The following is a 19428-nucleotide window of genomic DNA, read 5'->3' as shown; positions in this document are numbered from 1 at the left end:
AATTTGGAGAATTATTTAAATTTCTTCCTACTGTTCTACTATTTTGCTTTTTATACAGTATATGTACGTGTTTGGAGTTCCCACATCAGAGAAACCATGCGATATTTAGGCTTTTGTGTTTGACTTGTTTTATGTAGCATTCTGTTCTCACGTTATGCGCATTTGCCTACAAACACCTCACGTGTGCCTTCTATATGGCAGAGCACTGCTCCATTGTGTGTAAATACCACATTTTCTTCATCCATCCATCTGTTGATGGACACACACAGTTTCCAAGATCTACCTATTTCAAACTGTACTGCTGTAGACACGGCTATGCATATAGCATCTTAGTAGGATGACTTTAACTCTTGAAGAAGATACCTAGAAGGGGACTAGCTAGGTCAAATGGAATTTCTGTCATTATTATTATTATTTTTGCAAAATCTCCTCACTGGTATCTCTAGCATTTGTACTAGTTTGCAATCTCAGTAATAATGCAGAAGAGTTCCTTTTTCCTCACATCCTCACCAACATTTGTTAGTTTCAGTTTTGTTTTTTAAGACTGTAATTCTTTATGGGGTAAGGTAAGTATCTCAATGTAGTTTTAATTTGCTTTTCTCTTATGGCCAGGGATGCTGAAACTTTTATGTGCATTGATTGGCTATTTTACTCTTTTGAGAAGTATCTATCCATTTCACTTGTCCATGTTTTGATTGGCTCTTTTATCTTGGGCATGTCTACATTAAAAAAAAAATTTCTTTATATTCTAGATGTCTAGACTCATATACCCCTAAATTAAATAAAATGAAAAATGAATCAAACATATAAATGTTAAAAAAGAAACACTTTGCTACAAATCATAAAACAGGTAAAACTCCTGAAGACACGGGTGTAGGCAAGGACTTTCAGATCAGAGAACTCCAGTGGCACAAGAAGTAACCCTAAGAGTCACCAAATGAGAACATGCCAAACTTAAAAGTTGCACATTAAAGAAGGCAGTCACCAGAGTGAAAAGCCAACCTACAAAGTGAGAAGGTTTTGCAAGCTATTTCTCAGACAGAGAACCAACATCTAGAGTACTTAAAGTAGGGATGAGAACAGCACCTACCCCATGGGGAGTTTTGGGAAATAAGAATTTAACACACAGAGCTGCTTACAGCCATCACTTAATGGATTTCTGTTATTTTTATTGGACTTAGGTGAGAAGGATTGAAATAAGCTTCGGATCAAAGAAATACAGTGACTGTATGTGGTCCTGGTGCACTGGAAAGTAAGACCAGTTGAGCTCATCCCCCCCAAAAAAAGAAATGATGCAAATATGGTGTAGACATGCATGTCTCCTTGGCCCTCTGGGACACTCCTGTGAATTCAGTGCACCCTGGTTGATCTTCTCCATGAACTGGTTCTTCTCTATCAAACTTTGGAACCCAGGCCCGCTATGATCCATCTGAGGTGCACACCTTCTTTTCAGACTCTGCCCTCAGAGACCTCTTTAGATCCTGTGGCTCCCACCAGCACTGCATGCGGTGACTCTTGGCTGTCACCACCCTATGCGCACTCCCTACGATCCAGCCCCCACAAAGATCACCACCAGCACACCCCACCCCCTGCCAGTTACGATGGTACGACTCAGCATTGGGCATGAAACTACTGACAAAACGCCATATTCTTAAATAAAAGAAGAAGATAGGACAATCTCATGAGGTAATTGCCCAACCCAGTATCCACAAAGCTGAAGGGAACGCCAGCTTAGAGTTCCTAACAATTACTTTTCCAGCTAGACAAACATTCTATATTTCTTCAAATGGTTTTCTTGTTCTGAATCTGGTAAAGCCATTGTCTTGAAATGATCTTCACCAGGAGTTTTTCTGGATTGCCTCTGTGTTCCATTTGTCAGAATGAAAATATCCTCTTCTTCCAAGGTCTCAGGGAGCACAGGAGAGCAGGATGCCAACTGAGTATGACCAACTTCTGCAGATCTGGAAAAGGACACTCGTGGCTGGCACTGCCAGTAACCTCGGCAAGTGGGGAACATCCCTGATGCTCATTTCCCATAGGTCAACTTCCCACTACATTACAAAAGAGTGCTGATGACATTCTGAGATCCACGGCCCCCCACGAGGAAAGAGGGCTTGTTCCAGAAGACAGCTGTCCAACAACAATGGGGGGGGGCTTCCTCTGGAGTCAAGCACTGCTGAGAGCCAAGAGTCAGGATCCCAGCCCCAGGGCACAGAGCCTGGATGCATTTGGGAGGCAGGTAATGAACAGTAGTGGCTTGAAGCCTGTGCTCCCAGCCCTGTCCTTTACTGGGGAAGAAACAGGAGCTTGTGATGAAAGATTGTATTTAGATGTGAGAAGTGTATGTAGGATCAAGCTGGAACCCAAATCCTCAGTCACAGTCAAAGGTATTTGTCCTTACATCCAGGGTAATTAGACAAGCATACGATAGCCATAAAAAATAAGTTCCCTATTTATGGAACTGGCAGTGTCTGCTCACATACCTTTGGTGACTGCCTTATTGCTACTACACCAGGGCTGAGTTCCTCCTGGCTCCTCGGACCTTCCAGGACAGCCTGCAGCCCTCCAAGCCTTCTTTCTGGCTCCCAACACAGCTCGGGGCCACTCCCTGGGCACACTAATCCCTGAGTCTGGGTGGGTGGCTGAGCCTTGGTCTCCTTGTCTTCTCCTTAGGGCTCTGGTCCAGGCCTAGCTCACTCAGTTGTCTCACACACACACACACACACACACACACACACACACACACACACACACAAAACATACATTATGCTCCTGTGGAAATGTCCTAGCCCTACAGAGTCAGGACCAGAGAGGCGAAACTGGGTTGTGGCCAATTAGGAAAACATTGTTAACAGGGGTTTCTTGGACATTGTGTTATCCGTGCTATCCCCAGCCCTGGTCTCCACTGCCCTGCCTGCCCTGCACCTCCAGGTTCCTACTGGCCCAGGAGGAACCACCCGGCCAGCAGACCTTTGTGCCCTCATTGCCTGATTGGCACATTTTTATCAATCCACAAATGCCCCTTACAAGGACTCAGTCTTGCCAATGGGCATCACACAGAGGCTGTGGGTATAGGGCTAATGACTCTTGGCTTCAGTGCCTATTAGATACAGAGCTTGGGGCAAGCCCCTTGCCACCTACGTGCTAAGCCTTTATCTATGAAATGTTATGACAGGAACACTTCCCCTTTGGGTGCTCTGGTGATTAAATTAATTAATATTTGTAAAGTCAACGGAACTGTGACTGGCACGAGGCATTACAGCAGATTTAAAGGGAAAGAGTTGAGGCCCTAGTATTACCCTAAGTTTATATATATATATATATATATATATATATATATATATATATATTTGGTACAGGGCCTCGTTATACAGCGTGGACTCCTTTGATCCTTCTCTGCAGCCTCCCCAGCTCTGGGATTACAGGCGTGCACCGCCATGCCCTCTTTCAGTGGCACAGCACGGGGTACCAGGAATTGAACTCGGGACCTTGTACTGGCCAGGCTAGACCACGCAGCTATCTTCCCAGCCCATATATCCCCAATGCCCTTAGCAAAGCCTGTCTCACGTGCAGTAGCAGAAAGAGCTTCTGTGAGGGGCACCTTCTGGGCCAGACTCTGCTTGTTTTTCTAATTTAGAGAGGACAACAGACCCTTCAGGAGGCCCTGCAAGCCCAGCCACAGTGAGGTCATAGCGGTGTGTGGCTACTGGGGGCGGCCTGGCCTTCTGTCTGACTCCCTAGCCAAAGCACACTTCCTCGGGCCCACATCCTGCAGAGCCTGGCGCCCTGTTACACCCCTCTCCTCCTCTCGCCCTACACCCACTCACCACTTTGGACTGATCCCCTCGCAGTTGCCTGGGGCCCAGACAGCCCTGCCTCCTCCAGCCCTGCTCCAGTCCCTGCCTCCTCTCTGACTACTCATCTCCATAGGAACCAAGTCCCCTTCCTCATTTGGCTTTGCCTCATCTGTCTTCTGCAGACGGCGCAAGTTGATCTCGCTGGTCTCCACACTGGCAGCTCCTTTGCTTTTCATCTTCCATCTGTGTCTCCCCAAATGCATCCCTTTTGGTATGCAGGGCTCCCAGGGACCACTTTTGCTCTGGGACACTGAATATTTTCAGGTGGTTTGGCAGTAACACTGCCTGCCTGCCTGCCTCAGGGAGTGCCAGGAGCTGCTACTGAGTAGGGCAGTGGCTCTATGCTGGCCACAGCCAGATGCTGGGCTGAAAATGACCAAAGTCCAGCCCTCCCTGGGAAGAGTACCTGTCTCTGTAGGGACTGAGAGGGAGAGTAACACACATCAGACTAGAAGAGCCAGGCGAGGCCCAAGGTTGGTCTTTTGGAGCACCTGAGTCAGGGAAAACACGGACAAGCCCTTGCATCTTGCACTCATGGATAGCAGGCTGCCATGGGTCACAGAGGGAAGGCCATAGAGCGCTGGCCCCATAGAGCCACTCTGGGACGCCGCCCCATGCAGGGGCAAAGCTTGCATTCTCTGCCAGCCCCAGCCGAGGCTGGAACCCCACGTGGCCCAGCAGCTTTCCAGACCTGTGTTCTCAACTGTAGATTCAATGACTTATAACAAAAAGGGGTGAAATGAATACCAGAGCACAGGGAGCTGTAGGCTACTAAAGCTATTCTAGAAGAGGCTGCAATAGTGGATACATAGCATCACACATTTGGCAAAACCCAGAGAATGTGCAACCTTAGGTGAGCCCAGGCATGAACCTTGCACTTTAGTGAGCAATCACGCATCATTAGGGCTCATCACTTACCATGCGTGTGCCATAAAAAGGCGCTAGTAATGGGGGAAACAGGGAGCAGGGAGAAAGAGACACAGAAAGACTCATGTTCAGTTTCTCTGTACTCTTTCAAAATTGCCCTAAATCATAAAACCTGTGGTTATTTTCAATGGAAAGGCAAGTTTCGCCTACATCTCGGTTTTCTTGGGGAAGTTAAGAGAGCTGCAAGGCCTGCTGTTTGCTCCTTCCATGTGGAGGCTGCCCTGCAAGCAGCACACTGCCTGTCCACATCCAGAGCTGTGCCCACACCTGTCTGTGACAGGCAGAGGCCATCTGTGACAGAGGTCTCTGTGTGCCCCAGTGCCGGGGCCTACACTGCCATGTATCCATGCCTTGGTTCTCCAGCTGGCCTGAGGAACACTGATGTCTTTGTTTCCTTTCCATGCAGAAGGGCAGGGTGGCAGGCTGTCAGACACCCAAAGACTCAGGACAGGAGAAGTGCTAGGAGGTCTAGTGAACAAGCAAAGCCAGGGGGCTATGGCTAAACGAAGGCAAAAGACAGAGCCAAAGGCAACAGAATCCAGAGGGTGCGTCCAGACTACACGCAGAGGCTACAGTGCAAGAACAAGGCATGTTCCTCGTCACCCGGGTGTGACTGGAAGAGAGTAGTACACCTCTGGCACCAGCTCCTCTGACTGAGCTGATAAAGCCCCTTCCCCTCTCTCTGAGCCTTATGGTTTCCTCTGTGACCTGGCATATGGTTCTGCCTCACAAAGCTTCCATGAGAAGCAGCAAAACACCTGGCAAAGAGAAGTACTCTGGGGCCCTACTTTTCCCTCTCTCTTGCTGATAGCTTTTCCTTAGAGCAACAGGAGCAGGCACGGTAAAGACAAGTCGGGATTGAGAGGAGCTGGGAGTTCTGGAGGCTTCCATTGCTACCACAGACTTCCCATACCGGCAGCCAAAACAAGTCTGCCAGTCCAGAAGCATAGGAATTCGTACCAAGACTGCAGTCCTGAAAGTCACTTCCTGGTATCCCTCAGGGACAGATGACATATGGAAATTCACTCTCTTCTGTCTGGAAATGTTCTAAGCCAAAGTCAGCCATGTCTAGGGAAAAATTTCCTGAGACCAACTGCAACTCCCAGGGCTCTGGACATCGCCTGCTGGCCTACATACCCTCATCAGACTTGCATATGCAGTGAGGACAGAAAGCCCAGCTCGGAGGAGGGGTCCTCTTTAAAGAAAATAAATCCTCATGTGAAGAATTCTTACACCCCCAAAGCTTACTGAAAGCCTCAGTCACCATATTTGTTTCTCATCACCATGCAGCGTCAGGCAGAAAATGGAAAGCCAAGACACAAGAGCCACATGCAGCCACCGACGCCCAGCTGCCTGCTCCCCAGGAAAACGCAGTCTGCTCTTCATCCTGTCTCCCGCACAGGCATCGGCCTGGCTCTGCCTTAGCCTGCTGCCTGCTTCACATCCTCAAACCCTTTTATTTTCTTTGTGGCCGTCAATGTCGTGTGCCACTGATCTACTCAGACATCCATCCTTGGCACCCCTGGCTTCTGCGCATGCTGGCAGAAGGGCATCGAGGTACAACCAAGCCCTCCAGCCTGGTCTTTCTACCTCCCACCCATCTGTCTATGCTGAGCTCATTAAGACATCCTAGTTCTGAATGCAAGCCCTGAGAAATACAGTGGAAGCTCAGCCTGTCCTTGAGGACTGGGCGACACTTCCACTATCTCAAAATCCCTCTCACATGTATCCTCTCACTTGAGACTCCCAGCAACTCTGGAGTCAGGCAAAATGACTCCCATACTACAGAAGGGAAAACAAATGCTGGGAGTGGTCTGGTGTAGGGCCACATGGCTGGTGGCTGGTAGAGCTGGCCTTTGGCTCTTTGGATTCCAAGCAACACATCCACCCCCCTTCCCATTCCCACTGACTCCTTAGTCACAGGTGGTGGCAGAGGTAGATGTGTGTGGATGGAAGGTGTTTATGTTGGAGTATGCAAAGCAAGCCAGGGTAATGAACAGTTTTAGGGAAGCAAAATTCAAGGGAGGTAGGAGTCACTGTTCACACATCCCTCACCCCATGTCCCAAAGCTTCCCTGTTGAGAAGGGTTGTTGTCCATGCCTGAGCCTTGCCCAGGGACAGACAGGTCTGGGTGAAGTCTGGCTCTGATAACATAGTGTAACCTAGTGTCCCTCCTTGAGCCTTAATTTTCTCTCCTAAACACACACACACACACACACACACACACACACACACACTATGTCAGTGTGTGCCTGGGCCAGTTTAACACACAGTGAATTCTCAATAAGTGCAACTCACTCACTACTACTCACATCTATGGGCACAGCATTAGTGCATAGGGCTGTAAACATGCTAGAATTTCTACTGTGCATCAAGCAAGCTGTAGGAGAAGCCAAGCAGCAAGTCTGAGGCTTTGAGAAGAAATGGGTCATGCAAGCAGGGAGCCTTAGCTGGGCAGTCAGGAGCCCCAAGGCTATAGCTGCTGCGGAAGGCTCCCTGGAGGCTCAAGTGTAAAGGCTTTGTCCCAGGCTGTACTATCAAGAGGTAGAGGCTCTACAGGGCCCCTAAATCAGTGGAGGACAGCCCTTGAAGGGAACTGTGGCACTGAGGGTCCCTCCTCTTCTCTTTCACTTCCTGGTCATGAGGTGAGCATCGTGATCTGCTACTTATTGCTACAGTGATTGGCTGCTTGGCCATGGGCCCAACCAATCACGTACCAGAACCTCCAAAATCATGAGCTCAAACAAAGTTTCCCTCTTTATAACTCAAGACCATAAATCAGACCCATATGCGTAAACATCGTATTGTCTCACTAGTGTGAGAAACTGAATGAGTAATTAAGAACCAAATGTAAAACAGATACTGAGAATTGTGAAGAAACTGTTCTAAAGAAAAGGCAAACTGTGATGGGGAAAGAGGAAACAGAAGAAGGGAAAAAGAAAAAAATATATATATTTATACACAAGATAGGTAAGATAGTTATACACTTAGTTTCTCTTTGTTCACTGAAAAGAAATATTTGTGCTAATATAGTTTGGACACAAATTCATGCCTGCATCTTGCAGTCTGAATAGCTACTAAAAAGACAATATGCAATGTATTAATTATTGTAACTCTCCTATCAACCGGTTTTGAAATTCTGTTTTATTTTCATTTTTCCCCTTTAAAATAAAAAAATAATAATCTCATGTCTTTTGGTATAGTAACAGAAAGCCAGCCAACACATCCAGTGATGCCAACAACTCACCAGAACTCAGGAAGCCAAAAACACCCGCTCGATAGTTGGCAGTGACCACAATGAGGTTGCCTACGGCAGCCAGGAGGGAGCCATCGATCCTCAGCCAGGCTTCGCTGACGTCATCCTCCATGGTGTTGTGGAAGAACACCAGCACTGACGCGTTGGGAGCCTGCGGGGATGAGAGCAGGGGGTGTGTTGAGAGCGGCCTGCCTTCACAGCAGCAGTTCTGGGAGGCCCACGCTGCGCACCAACACAGCTTCTGTTGCTAGCACTGTCTGGAGGGCACTCAGCCCATATTGTGGCCTGAATTTTGTCCCCCACCCCTTCATGCATCGGAACTCCAACTCCAGGCAGCTCAGAATGTGGCTGTACTTAGAGACAGACACGTAGAGGCAACTAGCACAAAAAGTGCTTGTATGTGGCATCCAACCCTCTTTGGCTGGTGTCCTTATAAGAAGAAGGAGTTTAGGCCCAGACACACAGAGGGAAGGCCTGGAGAAGACCCCAGGAGAAGAAAGCCATCTGCAAGCCTGCAAGCCAAGCAGAGAGGCCTCAGAGACAGCCAGCCCTGCGGCACCCTGACCTTGCAGTTCCAGCCTCCAGAAGTGCAGGCAATAAATCTGTGGGTAAGACACCCAGGCTGCAGTTCTCATAAACTGCTGAGCCCCAGTGCACAGAGAAGGGTTTGCAGGAAGCAAGGCCCCCTGTGCTCCCCGCAGTACATGTGGCGCCACACCAGCACCCAGGCCTGGCCTTCTTGTATTGCAAAGGATTACTCGGTGTCCTCAGAGACATGGCTGTGTGCCCCATTCCCATCTTAGGAGCCCATAGCTGGCTTCAGAGGCAGCAGCCACTAATGGTTGGTGCTGTTCTGTTCACATGTGTCACTCATTTGATCCTCTCTGCAGATAGCATGTTAATTTTTATCATCACCTTTCACAGATGAGAATGCAGAAGCTTAGGGCTGGTACACAGCTCATCAGAGATCACACATCCAAGAAGTACAAGGCTGGGCTTTGAAATAAGCCAAGCATTCTGCATTGGAACATTAAGTGGCATCTGAGGGATCCGATGCCCACACCAAGCCATGGCGTGTATTTGTGCAGCACTGCTGACTGCTGTGCCATGCAGGATCCTGTCTATGTGAGAGGTGACTTCTCTACTTAAGTTATAATGGGTGTGGCACACACACGCTTCCACCCAGACTTTTTGCCGCAGCTGACCTTGGCTTGTCCTTCCCTCCATGGAGACTATGAATTCCATCAGCTCTTCCATACATGAGGCAGCTGCCACAAGGGCTCTAAGTGCTCTCATTTTACACATGGAAACAAAAACTCAGAGTGCTGGGGAAACCAGCTAAAGACATCTGGAGTGAAAGGGTTAATTGAGGACCCAGCCCTGACCTAGGGAAAATGCCTCACGTTCTCCCTAGCACATTCCTGGGTGATCCTCCAGTTCAAATGTCCCCAGTGGGCAAGGCCATGGATTCTTCAAAGACAAGACCTTATGAAGGCCACAGGAAAGGCCAATTTGGGAGGTTTGGTTTCATTATCTGGGGTCTTTGGACAGGTCAGGGACAAGTTCAACACCTCCCAAATAACCTCAGTGATTTTACTGCATAGCATCGTACCAGCATCAGAGAAGGATGCTGGACCATTGTCTACCATTGAGGATATCACAGAGACAAGGCACAGAGAGACCAGACTGAGCCTCTGACCCCATGAGAAAAGCAAGTATCAGGATACCAGTGCTCCCCCACTTGGCCTGTCACTATCCCCAGGCGCTGCCGACCCTTGCTGTGGCCTGTGCTCCTCCCCAAGGCTAAGCTGGGGCCCTACGAGCCACTCAAGACAGAAAGGCAAAGCTCCCATGCCTAGGAATTTCCCTAAGGGAAGGAACACCAGATTTGGAGTCAAGACCCAGGAGCCAAAGTTCCACTCTGGCCAGATGCTATTTCTCTTTCCACTTTCAGACAAAGTAGCTGGGACACACGAATTTGAGTCACCACCTCCAGGACAATGAAGGAGCAGTAGGTGGCAGGCCTGACTTGGACTTAATTCAACATTGCAGGTTTATGGTGAATTGCAGCACTGGGCAGAAGGGTGCCCTATCACCTTCCTCAATCAAGGTTCCATACGTCTATTAGAGTAGCCAATGAGCTGGTATATATATATATATATTTTTAATGTGTTTAGAACAGGGTCTACAGGGCCTACAGTGTCTCACTTTATACATCAGACTTGTAGTGATCCTCCTGTTTTCAGCCTCCCAAGTGCTGGGATTACTGGCGCACACCACGACGCCTATTCTCAGTAGCTGGCTCAGCGCACCCTGGAGGCGTCTGCCTAAGCAGGCGCTTTAGCCTGCTGAGCTATCTGGCCAGCCCTTGAGCTGGTGCATTTTTGGCAGCTTATTACGAAGCTCACTCTCCCAACTCAGCTTACTGTCACCGCTAGGAAACGAGGGGAGTGCAAGCAGCAGCGTGGCTGCTTGACGCTGGGCCAGCACTGCCAGAAAGTCAGGCTCCCTCAGGCTCACCCATCCCTTTTTCTCTCATGAGTGTTGTGCCTTCTGCATAAACAAGGAACTCAGCCTTTCAAGAGCAGGCTAGTTGTAGCTTCTTAAGCAGATACAGGCTTCAAAACAGGGCAAACAAATTTCAAAGTCCAAGTCCAGCACCCACGGAGCCTCCTTGCACACCAGCCCTGTGCACCCAGGAAGCCCAGGCTATTCTGCTTTCTTTCAGCCCCTAGACCTCCGGGAAGCCCAGAGACATGGGGAACAGCACTTGCATAACACAGGCCAAGCAGAGGCCAGCCATGTGGACGGAGAATCTCTAATACGAGTTCTTTTGAGGCAAACACAGCAGGGCTGGGGGACTCACCAGGTTCTCCGGCACAAACACATTGAGATACAAGCAGTCTTCACTGACTCCAGCGGGTGTAGGTGTGCGGATGCCTGGCAGCCAGCAGCTGGCCCTGCAGGGGACAGACTGGCTGAGCTGCAGCAGAAATAACCCAGAGACACAGCCCCTCTCCCTCCCATACACCTCCACGGCAAAGCCCACAGCTCCACTCCAAGGCCTGGCTTCCCACCACCTTGCAACAATTCCCTTAGGATCTGGGAGAGGCCAGTGAACAGAGGGCACAGAACAGCTGGACCTGTTCCTGGCCACCAGCCCATGGAGGAGCATCTCTCAGGGACCACATGCTGCCTTGACGCCAGTGTGCTGAGATAGAGAAGGGGACAATGGATACTACCAGGGCCTTGGAGTGCGGTCAGAACATTTGCAGACTGCTGGAAGGGAGGTCTGCCTTGCCTTCTAAGCAGCACACAGCACTGGGCACAGAATCAGCACCTCCTGGGCAGTCTGATGATCCATGGTATGAGTGGAGACCACATCAGAGTCCCTGCCTAACTGCAGCATCAGGGTCATCTGCCCAAAAGGCTAACTCAGCACTGACCACCTTGTGCTATCCCTGGGCTACAGTGACCCAAGACCTCCAGCCACTTCCACTCCAGACCCACAGGACCACACTATCTCATCTGGTCACCAAGTATGGCCAACGTGGTAAGTTGTTCTAGTTTGTGCTTGTTCTTATTTCCCAATGGTGGGACAGACTTCAATCCAGGCCTGTCTGTGTCTCAATTGTCACTGTCACTGTTTAGGCCCCCACCCCTTTTCATGTGAGTACTTCAAGAGCTGCCTAGCTCAGCCCTCACCTGGTCATGGACCTGGGAACCTGCTCATTATTTCAGCTGGCTGCAGTAGTGGCCAGGGAGGGTATCACTGCCAAGGGAAAATCTATAAGACTGTGATACCCAGAGGAGGGTAGGCAGGGGGAGGCAAGGCAACCATAGGCACTGGTTCTCCATCCTGAATGAGCTTTAAGTAGAAACCATCACAAAATCATTCTCCAGTACATTAGCTATTTAAAACAAAAAATTTGGGGAGCCCGGGAGATGGCTCAGTAGAATAAGCACTTCCCTGGCAAGTGCAAGAGTCTGAGTTCAATCCCCAGTTCTACCAAAAATAAATAAATAAATAAATAAATAAATGAAAATTTTTAATGGAGGAAATGATAGGATATGAGAGCTTAATGTAAAAGAAACCTTGTAATAGTCTATCAGTTGGGGGAAAATAAATCTTTTCAAAATGTCTCATTGGTTCATTTACTTTTCCCACAGTGCTGCACTTTCTTTACAGCACCCTTAAAGTCAGGTGTCAGCAGGGGCCACCACAGAACTATGCAAGGGACATGTATCTGGTCTCCAGATGGACCCACAGAAGCCTCCCTGCAGAGGCGTACTGTCCTGATTAATGTCCAGGGTGACCTTAGAAGAGTCACCCTGGGGAAGGCAGGGCAGCCTCACTGGTCTGGACCCCTGAATCACCACATGTGCAGGGCACACAGGTGCATCCACCAGCAGAGAGCTGACAGGAGTAAAAGAGTGCAGAGCGCTGGTGCGGAGGGTGCACTTGTGACAGCACGTAGTCTCCTCGTAAGCAACAGCCTCATGCATTACACAAAGCACAATCTATGGTGCTATTACTGAGTCACCAAAGATGCCCAGCCCTCATGCCTACCTTGGCTTGGTGGCATCCCAAGAGCCTGTCCAGTTCAAGGGCTCTGGTGCCTGGAAGCGGCGCTCTGCCAGTGGTGGGGAGGCATAGGGAACTCCGAGGAACTGGTTCACTTGCTTCCATGCAGTGCCCACCCGTACAACCTGGGACCTGCCCTGTAGCCGGCCATGAGGGGCTATGGGCACAGAAGGTGCAGGTCCTGCCTCAGAGCGGTGCAAAGTGGTTCCTGGGGGAAGAGGACAGGGGAGGCCACTGTGAGTGCTCAGGTCACCAGCCTCCTGGTAGCTTCAAGCAAAAGACCCATCCTGCTCATGTACTAAAACTACCAGTAGTCCATCCAGATCCTAGAACTTAGGACTAGTCAAGTTAGCTTCCACCAACAACAGAGAACAAAAACTTCTGATCTTTATTAGGCACCAGATGTACGTGGAGTATGGTACTGATCCCCTTATGTGCGATGTCTCCTGGACTCTCCCCAGGGCCTTTGAGAGGTAGGTACTAAGCCAAGCCCTGCCTTTTACCCCAAGCCCTGGCATGTAAAAGAGACACTGGGAACACACACACACACACACACACACACACACACACACACACACAGAGTGAGCCCTTGTTCAACCCTCCTGGAGGTCAGGAGAAGAGCCCTGTTGTCAAATACAGTGATTTCTGAGGAAGTATATGGATTGATCATACTAAGAGGGATGAATAAAGCAAACAATTTCTTCTGTCATCAGACCAGATTTTGGTTAACAAATAAGTTTATAAGCAAATCTACAACAAAAAATAGACTTCTAGCACATTTGAATTTCAGCATTGCAGCTAAGGGGTCATGGGCCACATTGATATTTCCCTAGTGACAAATTATGGTTAGGGGCAGGGGTGGGAAAAGCACCAGGACCACATGATGATGTAGGACCAAGCTCAACGTGGGCGTCCAGCCTGACCAAGCCCTATGTACACAGCTGGGGGCCAGGCACAGCATCCCTTTCCTGCCTTCTGCTGCCATGGCCCATGTGCGTGGCCACCCATCTGTGTGCGTGTGCCAAATTCCCAGTCTGTGACATCACTGCAGAGCCCTTGGCCAGGCCTGTTCAGTGTCAGTGTGCCCCAACCCCTCTCTGGTGCTCACCCCCAGACACCTCCATCCACCCTCACTCTGACCCCATTCTACTTCCTCAACTCTATTTGCTTTCACTCATTCATTGAGTTGATGTGTTTCTGTTGGGCCTGAACTCAGTGCCAACCATTGCTTTCTGGGCCTTGAGGCAGCCCATGGCTGGTGCCCTACAGGACTCAGGGCCTTCCACAAAGGAAGTAATAAACACTAGTGAGAAGACACCAGTGTCATAAGAGGAGTTGTAATGTTCCTAACAGGGTTCTGTCTGACTAACTAGGAATCCAGGCCTTGTGCTTTCTCTGCAGGTCTTTCTGTAGCAGTCACAAACAGAAGTGAGGGGAATGGAGGCAGCCAAGTGACAAGTAGCATCCATATAGTCATCAACAATGTGTTGCAAACAACAGCGGTGAGTTGGAAGGGTTTTTCCTCCATGGAGATATGACCACATCTGGAGACAGTTTTGGTTTGTCACAACCTGGAGAGGCGATGTTTCTGGCATCTAGTGGGAGACCCCATAATACTACAATAGATAAGACTTAATCTCACCCTCAAAGAATTTTATAGTCATGAATTTCTGTGATATCTGAGGCTGGGAAAACTGGTGGAAAGATTGTCCATGATGGCCATGCACTGAGGGCCATTCCAGGGAGACAGAGCCCGCTGACAGCCTCGGAGTAGGCTTTACATATTGGGGTCACATATTAGGGCAGGCTTTGTGGTATTTCTAAGCCTTACTTTTCTGTCCTATTAAATAGGAATGGTAGCAGTACTGTAACCCTATAATGTCAGGAATAATGTATGCCACTTCTAATGTTCTAAGCATAGTGCTTGGCAAGTGGCAGAAGCTGGACATGTGGGTGGATGGCGGAATGGATAAACTCATGGGTAGATGATGGATGGGCTGATTTATGGAAGAGAGAGGAAGAAACAGAGAGAGGGATGGAGTGACCAATTATGAAAAGAGATGGGAGATAGAAGGAGAGAGAGATAGATTTATTGAGAAACAGAAAGGGAGATATGGGGACTTGTTGAGGGAGAAATGGACAAGGGATGGATAAATGAGTAGAAGGAATTAAGGAGGAGCAAGAAAAGCATGGGGAAAAACAGAAAGAGACAGAAATGCCAATGAAGCCTTCTCTGTTGCAAAAACCCTGGAATATGAGCTAGAATCCAAAACGGAGACTTAGAAACAGTTTCCGTTCCTAATCTGGCCTCAGTTGAAAACCATGACTGACCCCCGCCCCATTCCTTCTCAAATGGTTTCCCATTAGTCGTCAATCACAGAGCCCAAATTCTTCTGGCTGTGCCAGACACTGCCACATTTCATGACTGTGGCCTTGGGGAGGGAAGCCAGAAAAACACAAAGGTGCGAGCAGTATGCAGGAAGGGACAATAGTACAACTCACAGTCACCCACCTCAAGGACATGTTGGAGGGGTAGGTAGCCCTTTTGCGTTCTTTTGCAGAAATTGTGTATCCTTTCCAAAATACCCACATATTTAGGCCATGGGACCACATGGCTTAGTCACACCAAATTCATGGAGAAGTAGCCTAATCTGTTTTGCAGAACTCAATCCTGAGCACCAGGGTGTTTCTTCACAGAACTACTTCATATATCGGCATTACTAGTAAAATGCAAGATTAACATCAGTCCATCTTGACTCAATAATATACACTTACAGACAGAAGAAAGATTGAAGGCCTAGGACCTTCCCAGGCCTGGGAGACATGCTCATGATCTGAGGAGGAAGAGGGACATAAGAGAAGAACACACCCGGTATCCAACAGGACTGAAGGATTGTCAAATCTCAGGATTGAGGTAGGATAAAAGCTAATTACTTTGTGCTTCTGTCAATGAAGTTTTATTACAACACTGCCATGTCCATTACTTTTAATATTGTTCCTTTCTGTTGTAATGCTATAGTGGCTGTTGAATAGTTGTATAGAAACTAATGGTTGCAGAAGTTAGAAGAGTTATTTGAGAAAATGTGTGACTGCTGCTCAGAAGACAGGATGAGAGATGCAGCCAACACCATGATGGTTGCTCATGTCCTCCCATGAGCATTCCTAGCAGGGAGGGGCTTTCACACACTCCCCAGCTCCTATGCTTCCTGGCCTGCAGGTTTCTTCAGTGTTAGATTTTCATGCTATTCTCTGCCAAGCCAGGGGAGGAGACCCTGCTTTTGTTCATTCAACAGAATGCCCAACACTGAACAGTTGTGTGTGTGTGTGTGTGTGTGTGTGTGTTGCTGTACATGTTAAGCAAGTGCTCTACCAGAGTCATACTCTCAGCCATAAGTGCTTTTAACTCATCTCAGCTGGGAATAGTTTCCTTCTCTAAAGCCTTTAGGATGCAGCAGATCAGCAGCATGGATTGATAGCAAAAAGGTGATATTATCAGATAGGAGATCTGGTTCCATGTACCCGCCACCGTGCCCTCACCAGCTGTGTGCAATCAGAGAGGTTAGGCCCTGCCATCACCTCATAGCACACATAATGGAGGAGGACCTGCTGGTGAACCCTATTGCTACCAGGGTCAAATTACCAACTCCTGTCGGGCCCTGCACCTTGGTTCTCCTCAGCATAGCATAGTAGAGTTGACAGCCAAATGACTGACCTGACTCAGGATGTGATCCCTTCCCTGGAGGAGTTCTGAAAGTGTTATCAGGAAAGAGACAGCCATGTGAGACAGACACTGAAAGAGCAAAGGCTAGACCAAGATCCATTAAGTACCCCGAGAAGTTCAAGTCAGGGCAGGAAGGTCACAGGACCTATATTGTGTGGTGGGAGGGCAAGTTTGGTGGGTAAAACCTGCATATGGGACTTTAGGTAATGGTATTAAGTCCAGTGTTCTGCTTGTGCTCCCAAATTGCTGCCAACATCCAGTGGATACCAATGGTCTGATTTACTGTAGGTTGACACATAGTGTTGCTAAGTGTCTCAACTAACATCACAGATCTCACTGCTTTGGCTAAGGCTGGTTCATGAGTGGTTCTTAGGGCTTTTCAGCATCCAATTTATATCTGATTATATATTTGTTGACTTCACTGTGATAACCAAAGTGAGACAGGTGTTGCTATCAATTGGTTTTCTCAGTATGCTAATACTGAGATACCCTGGAGGCCATACACAACACTTCAGCTAATTCCTGAAGAACCAGACATAGAGTCAAATAAACTGTAACACCTTCTCTCAAATTAATGGAGGTAGGTGGCTCCTGGAATAGAAGCAAGTGCTAATAGTAAGCTATGCCCAGAATATATCTCTCCAGCAAAGTATGCGCTATAAATCAACCAGCAAACCCCAGTACAGGAAACAGACAAACACAAAAATACAAACATGAAGAAACATGGTAATAAAATACCTCCAAGAACACCCAACTATCCCAAACCCAATCGAAGGGCCATCAAGGGGAAGACATTAAGAAGAAAAATATCTGAAATGGTACTAGTGGAGGATAAAAAAGTAGATCAGTAAGATTATGACAGACTCAAAGAAGATATAACTAAAAAGATAATTATCCTAACCAAACAAATGATCAGTAAATCTAAGTAAGACACTAAGGAAAATCTAGCTGAGCTAAAGGAAGAGATACAAATATGAAAGATCAGCATAGAACAGTGTGGAGGTCCACAAAAAAGTTCCAAACAGAAATCCAGATCAAAAATATGACTGAAAGTTTGGATAGCTGAAGCAACCAATGTGAGGGGACAGCATCAGATCTAGATTATAGGGCTGTGGTTGGTGAGCAGTCAAATAGGGATACCTTTGAAACAAAAAGAGAACATGATACATGGATCTAAAAACTTCTAGATGATGCAAAGAAGAGAAACAGTAATGAGAATTATAGAAAAACAAGAAACAACAAACAGCATTAAAAATCTGTTTACAAAAGTACTTCCAGAAAAATTTATACATACAGAAAAAGAATTTAGCATACAAATATATGTGGCATATAGAACCCTAAATAGTCACAATCAGAAAAACAACTGCAGAACACAACATTATCAACATATCAGAAATGCAACACAAGAGCAGAATTTTAAAAGCATTTAGATAATAGCAATGATTCTCTTTTTTTTAAATTTTTTTTTACATTTATTTTTTGTGTGTGTGTGTGTGTGTGTGTGTGTGTGTGTGTGTGTGTGTGGCCAGCTCAGCCCACCAGGGGGCGGGGCTGGCTGGCATGTGGTGCTGGGGAATTGAACCGCGGTCCCTGTGCTTTGTCAAGCTTGTTCCAAGCAGGTGCTTTAGACCACTGAGCCATCTCACCAGCCCAGAACTGAGCTAGGGCTGGGCCCCCATGATTCTCTTATAAAGGAAAATCCATCAGAATTACAGCAGAATTCTTAGCACTAACCTTAAAGGCAAAGACAACTTGGAGTGAAATACATCAAGTCCTCAAAGAAAATAACATCCAACCAAAATCAATATAGCCTGCAAAGTTACCTTTCAAAATTGGTGAAAAAAGAAGGTATTTTCAATGTAAATAGTACCTAAATATTCAAGACCAACCAACATTCCAGAAAATTCTCAAGGCTATACTAGGAATAGACAAGCTAACCAAAAGTTCCAAGACAATCAATGCAGCCAGGGTAAACAATTAAGTATAAGGAAAATAAAGGAAAACAGCAACTAGAAAATAACACAATGACAGGAATAGGTCAGTATTTATGAATTACAACCATGTGAATAGTCTCAATTCATCAACTTAAAGACAAAGATTATCAGAATGGAACAATACCCAAATGCCAATCGTATGCAGTATGTAAGAAACATATTTAACCCAAAAAGAAATTCATAGACTAAAAGATCAAAGAATGGAAAACAATATTGCATACAACAGGAACCCCAAAACAAGCAAGGTTAATTATCCTATTTTCAGACACAAACCAGACCAAAAATAAATGGGATTTAAAAAAAAGAATCAATGAATCAAAGAGCTGGTGTGCTGAAAGAATAAACAAAATGGACAAAGCTTTAGCCATTCTTATCAAAAATGGGAAAGAAAAGATACAAATCAACGTAATTACAAATGAAAAAGATGAAAGAATAATAAATAATGCCAAAATCCTGGAGATTATTAGCAGCTAATTCACAAACTTGTATACCAAAAACTGGAGAACTCAAAAGGAATGGAGATATTCCTAGATACATAGGAATTACCAGAAAAACCTCACAAAAAACCAAGAAGGCTTAAAAATGCTGAACAATCCAATAACAGCCAATGAAACTGAAGTAGCAATTTTAAAAAGTTACTAAGAAAATCCCCGGACTTAGTGGATTCACTGAAAATTCTACAATAACTTCAGAGAAGACCTCATGCTCCTCGATCTCTTTAATGAAATCAAGAAAAGGAGTACTTCTAAATCACTCTTGGAAGCTAGCATTACCCCTATCCCCAAATCAGACAAGGACCCAAATGAAAAAGAACTACAGGCCAATCTCTTTAATGAACGTAGATACAAAAATCATAAACAAGATACTGGCAAACAGAATGCAGTAAATCACCAAAAATTTCATATACTGTGCCCAACTAGGCTTTATCACAACAGTGTAAGGATGGTTCAATACAAACAAGACAATAAATGTAATTCATCACTTAAACAGAAGCAAAGACAAAACTTACATGATCATCTTAATAGTTGCAGAAAAAGCCTTTAAGAAAAATCCAACATCTATTCATAAAATTACTTTTTATTATTTTT

General features: G+C 46.8%; 1 protein-coding gene across 1 annotated transcript in view; it reads right to left on the bottom strand.

Moving 5' to 3' along the window:
- The window catches only part of Tg (thyroglobulin), a 230967-nt gene that overhangs the window by 101818 nt on the left and 109721 nt on the right, over nucleotides 1–19428 (bottom strand). The window contains exons 38-40 of the mRNA XM_004642487.2: nucleotides 12611–12833; nucleotides 10907–11000; nucleotides 8032–8191 (exon numbers count right to left, since the gene is read on the bottom strand). Coding sequence (XP_004642544.1) covers nucleotides 8032–8191; nucleotides 10907–11000; nucleotides 12611–12833 — 477 coding nt within the window. The remainder of the gene's footprint in view (nucleotides 1–8031; nucleotides 8192–10906; nucleotides 11001–12610; nucleotides 12834–19428) is intronic.

Source organism: Octodon degus, unplaced genomic scaffold (genome assembly GCF_000260255.1).
Source record: "Octodon degus isolate 3935 unplaced genomic scaffold, OctDeg1.0 scaffold00154, whole genome shotgun sequence".
Classification (NCBI taxonomy): Eukaryota; Metazoa; Chordata; class Mammalia; order Rodentia; family Octodontidae; genus Octodon; species Octodon degus.
This window is presented reverse-complemented; position numbering and strand designations above follow the sequence as displayed.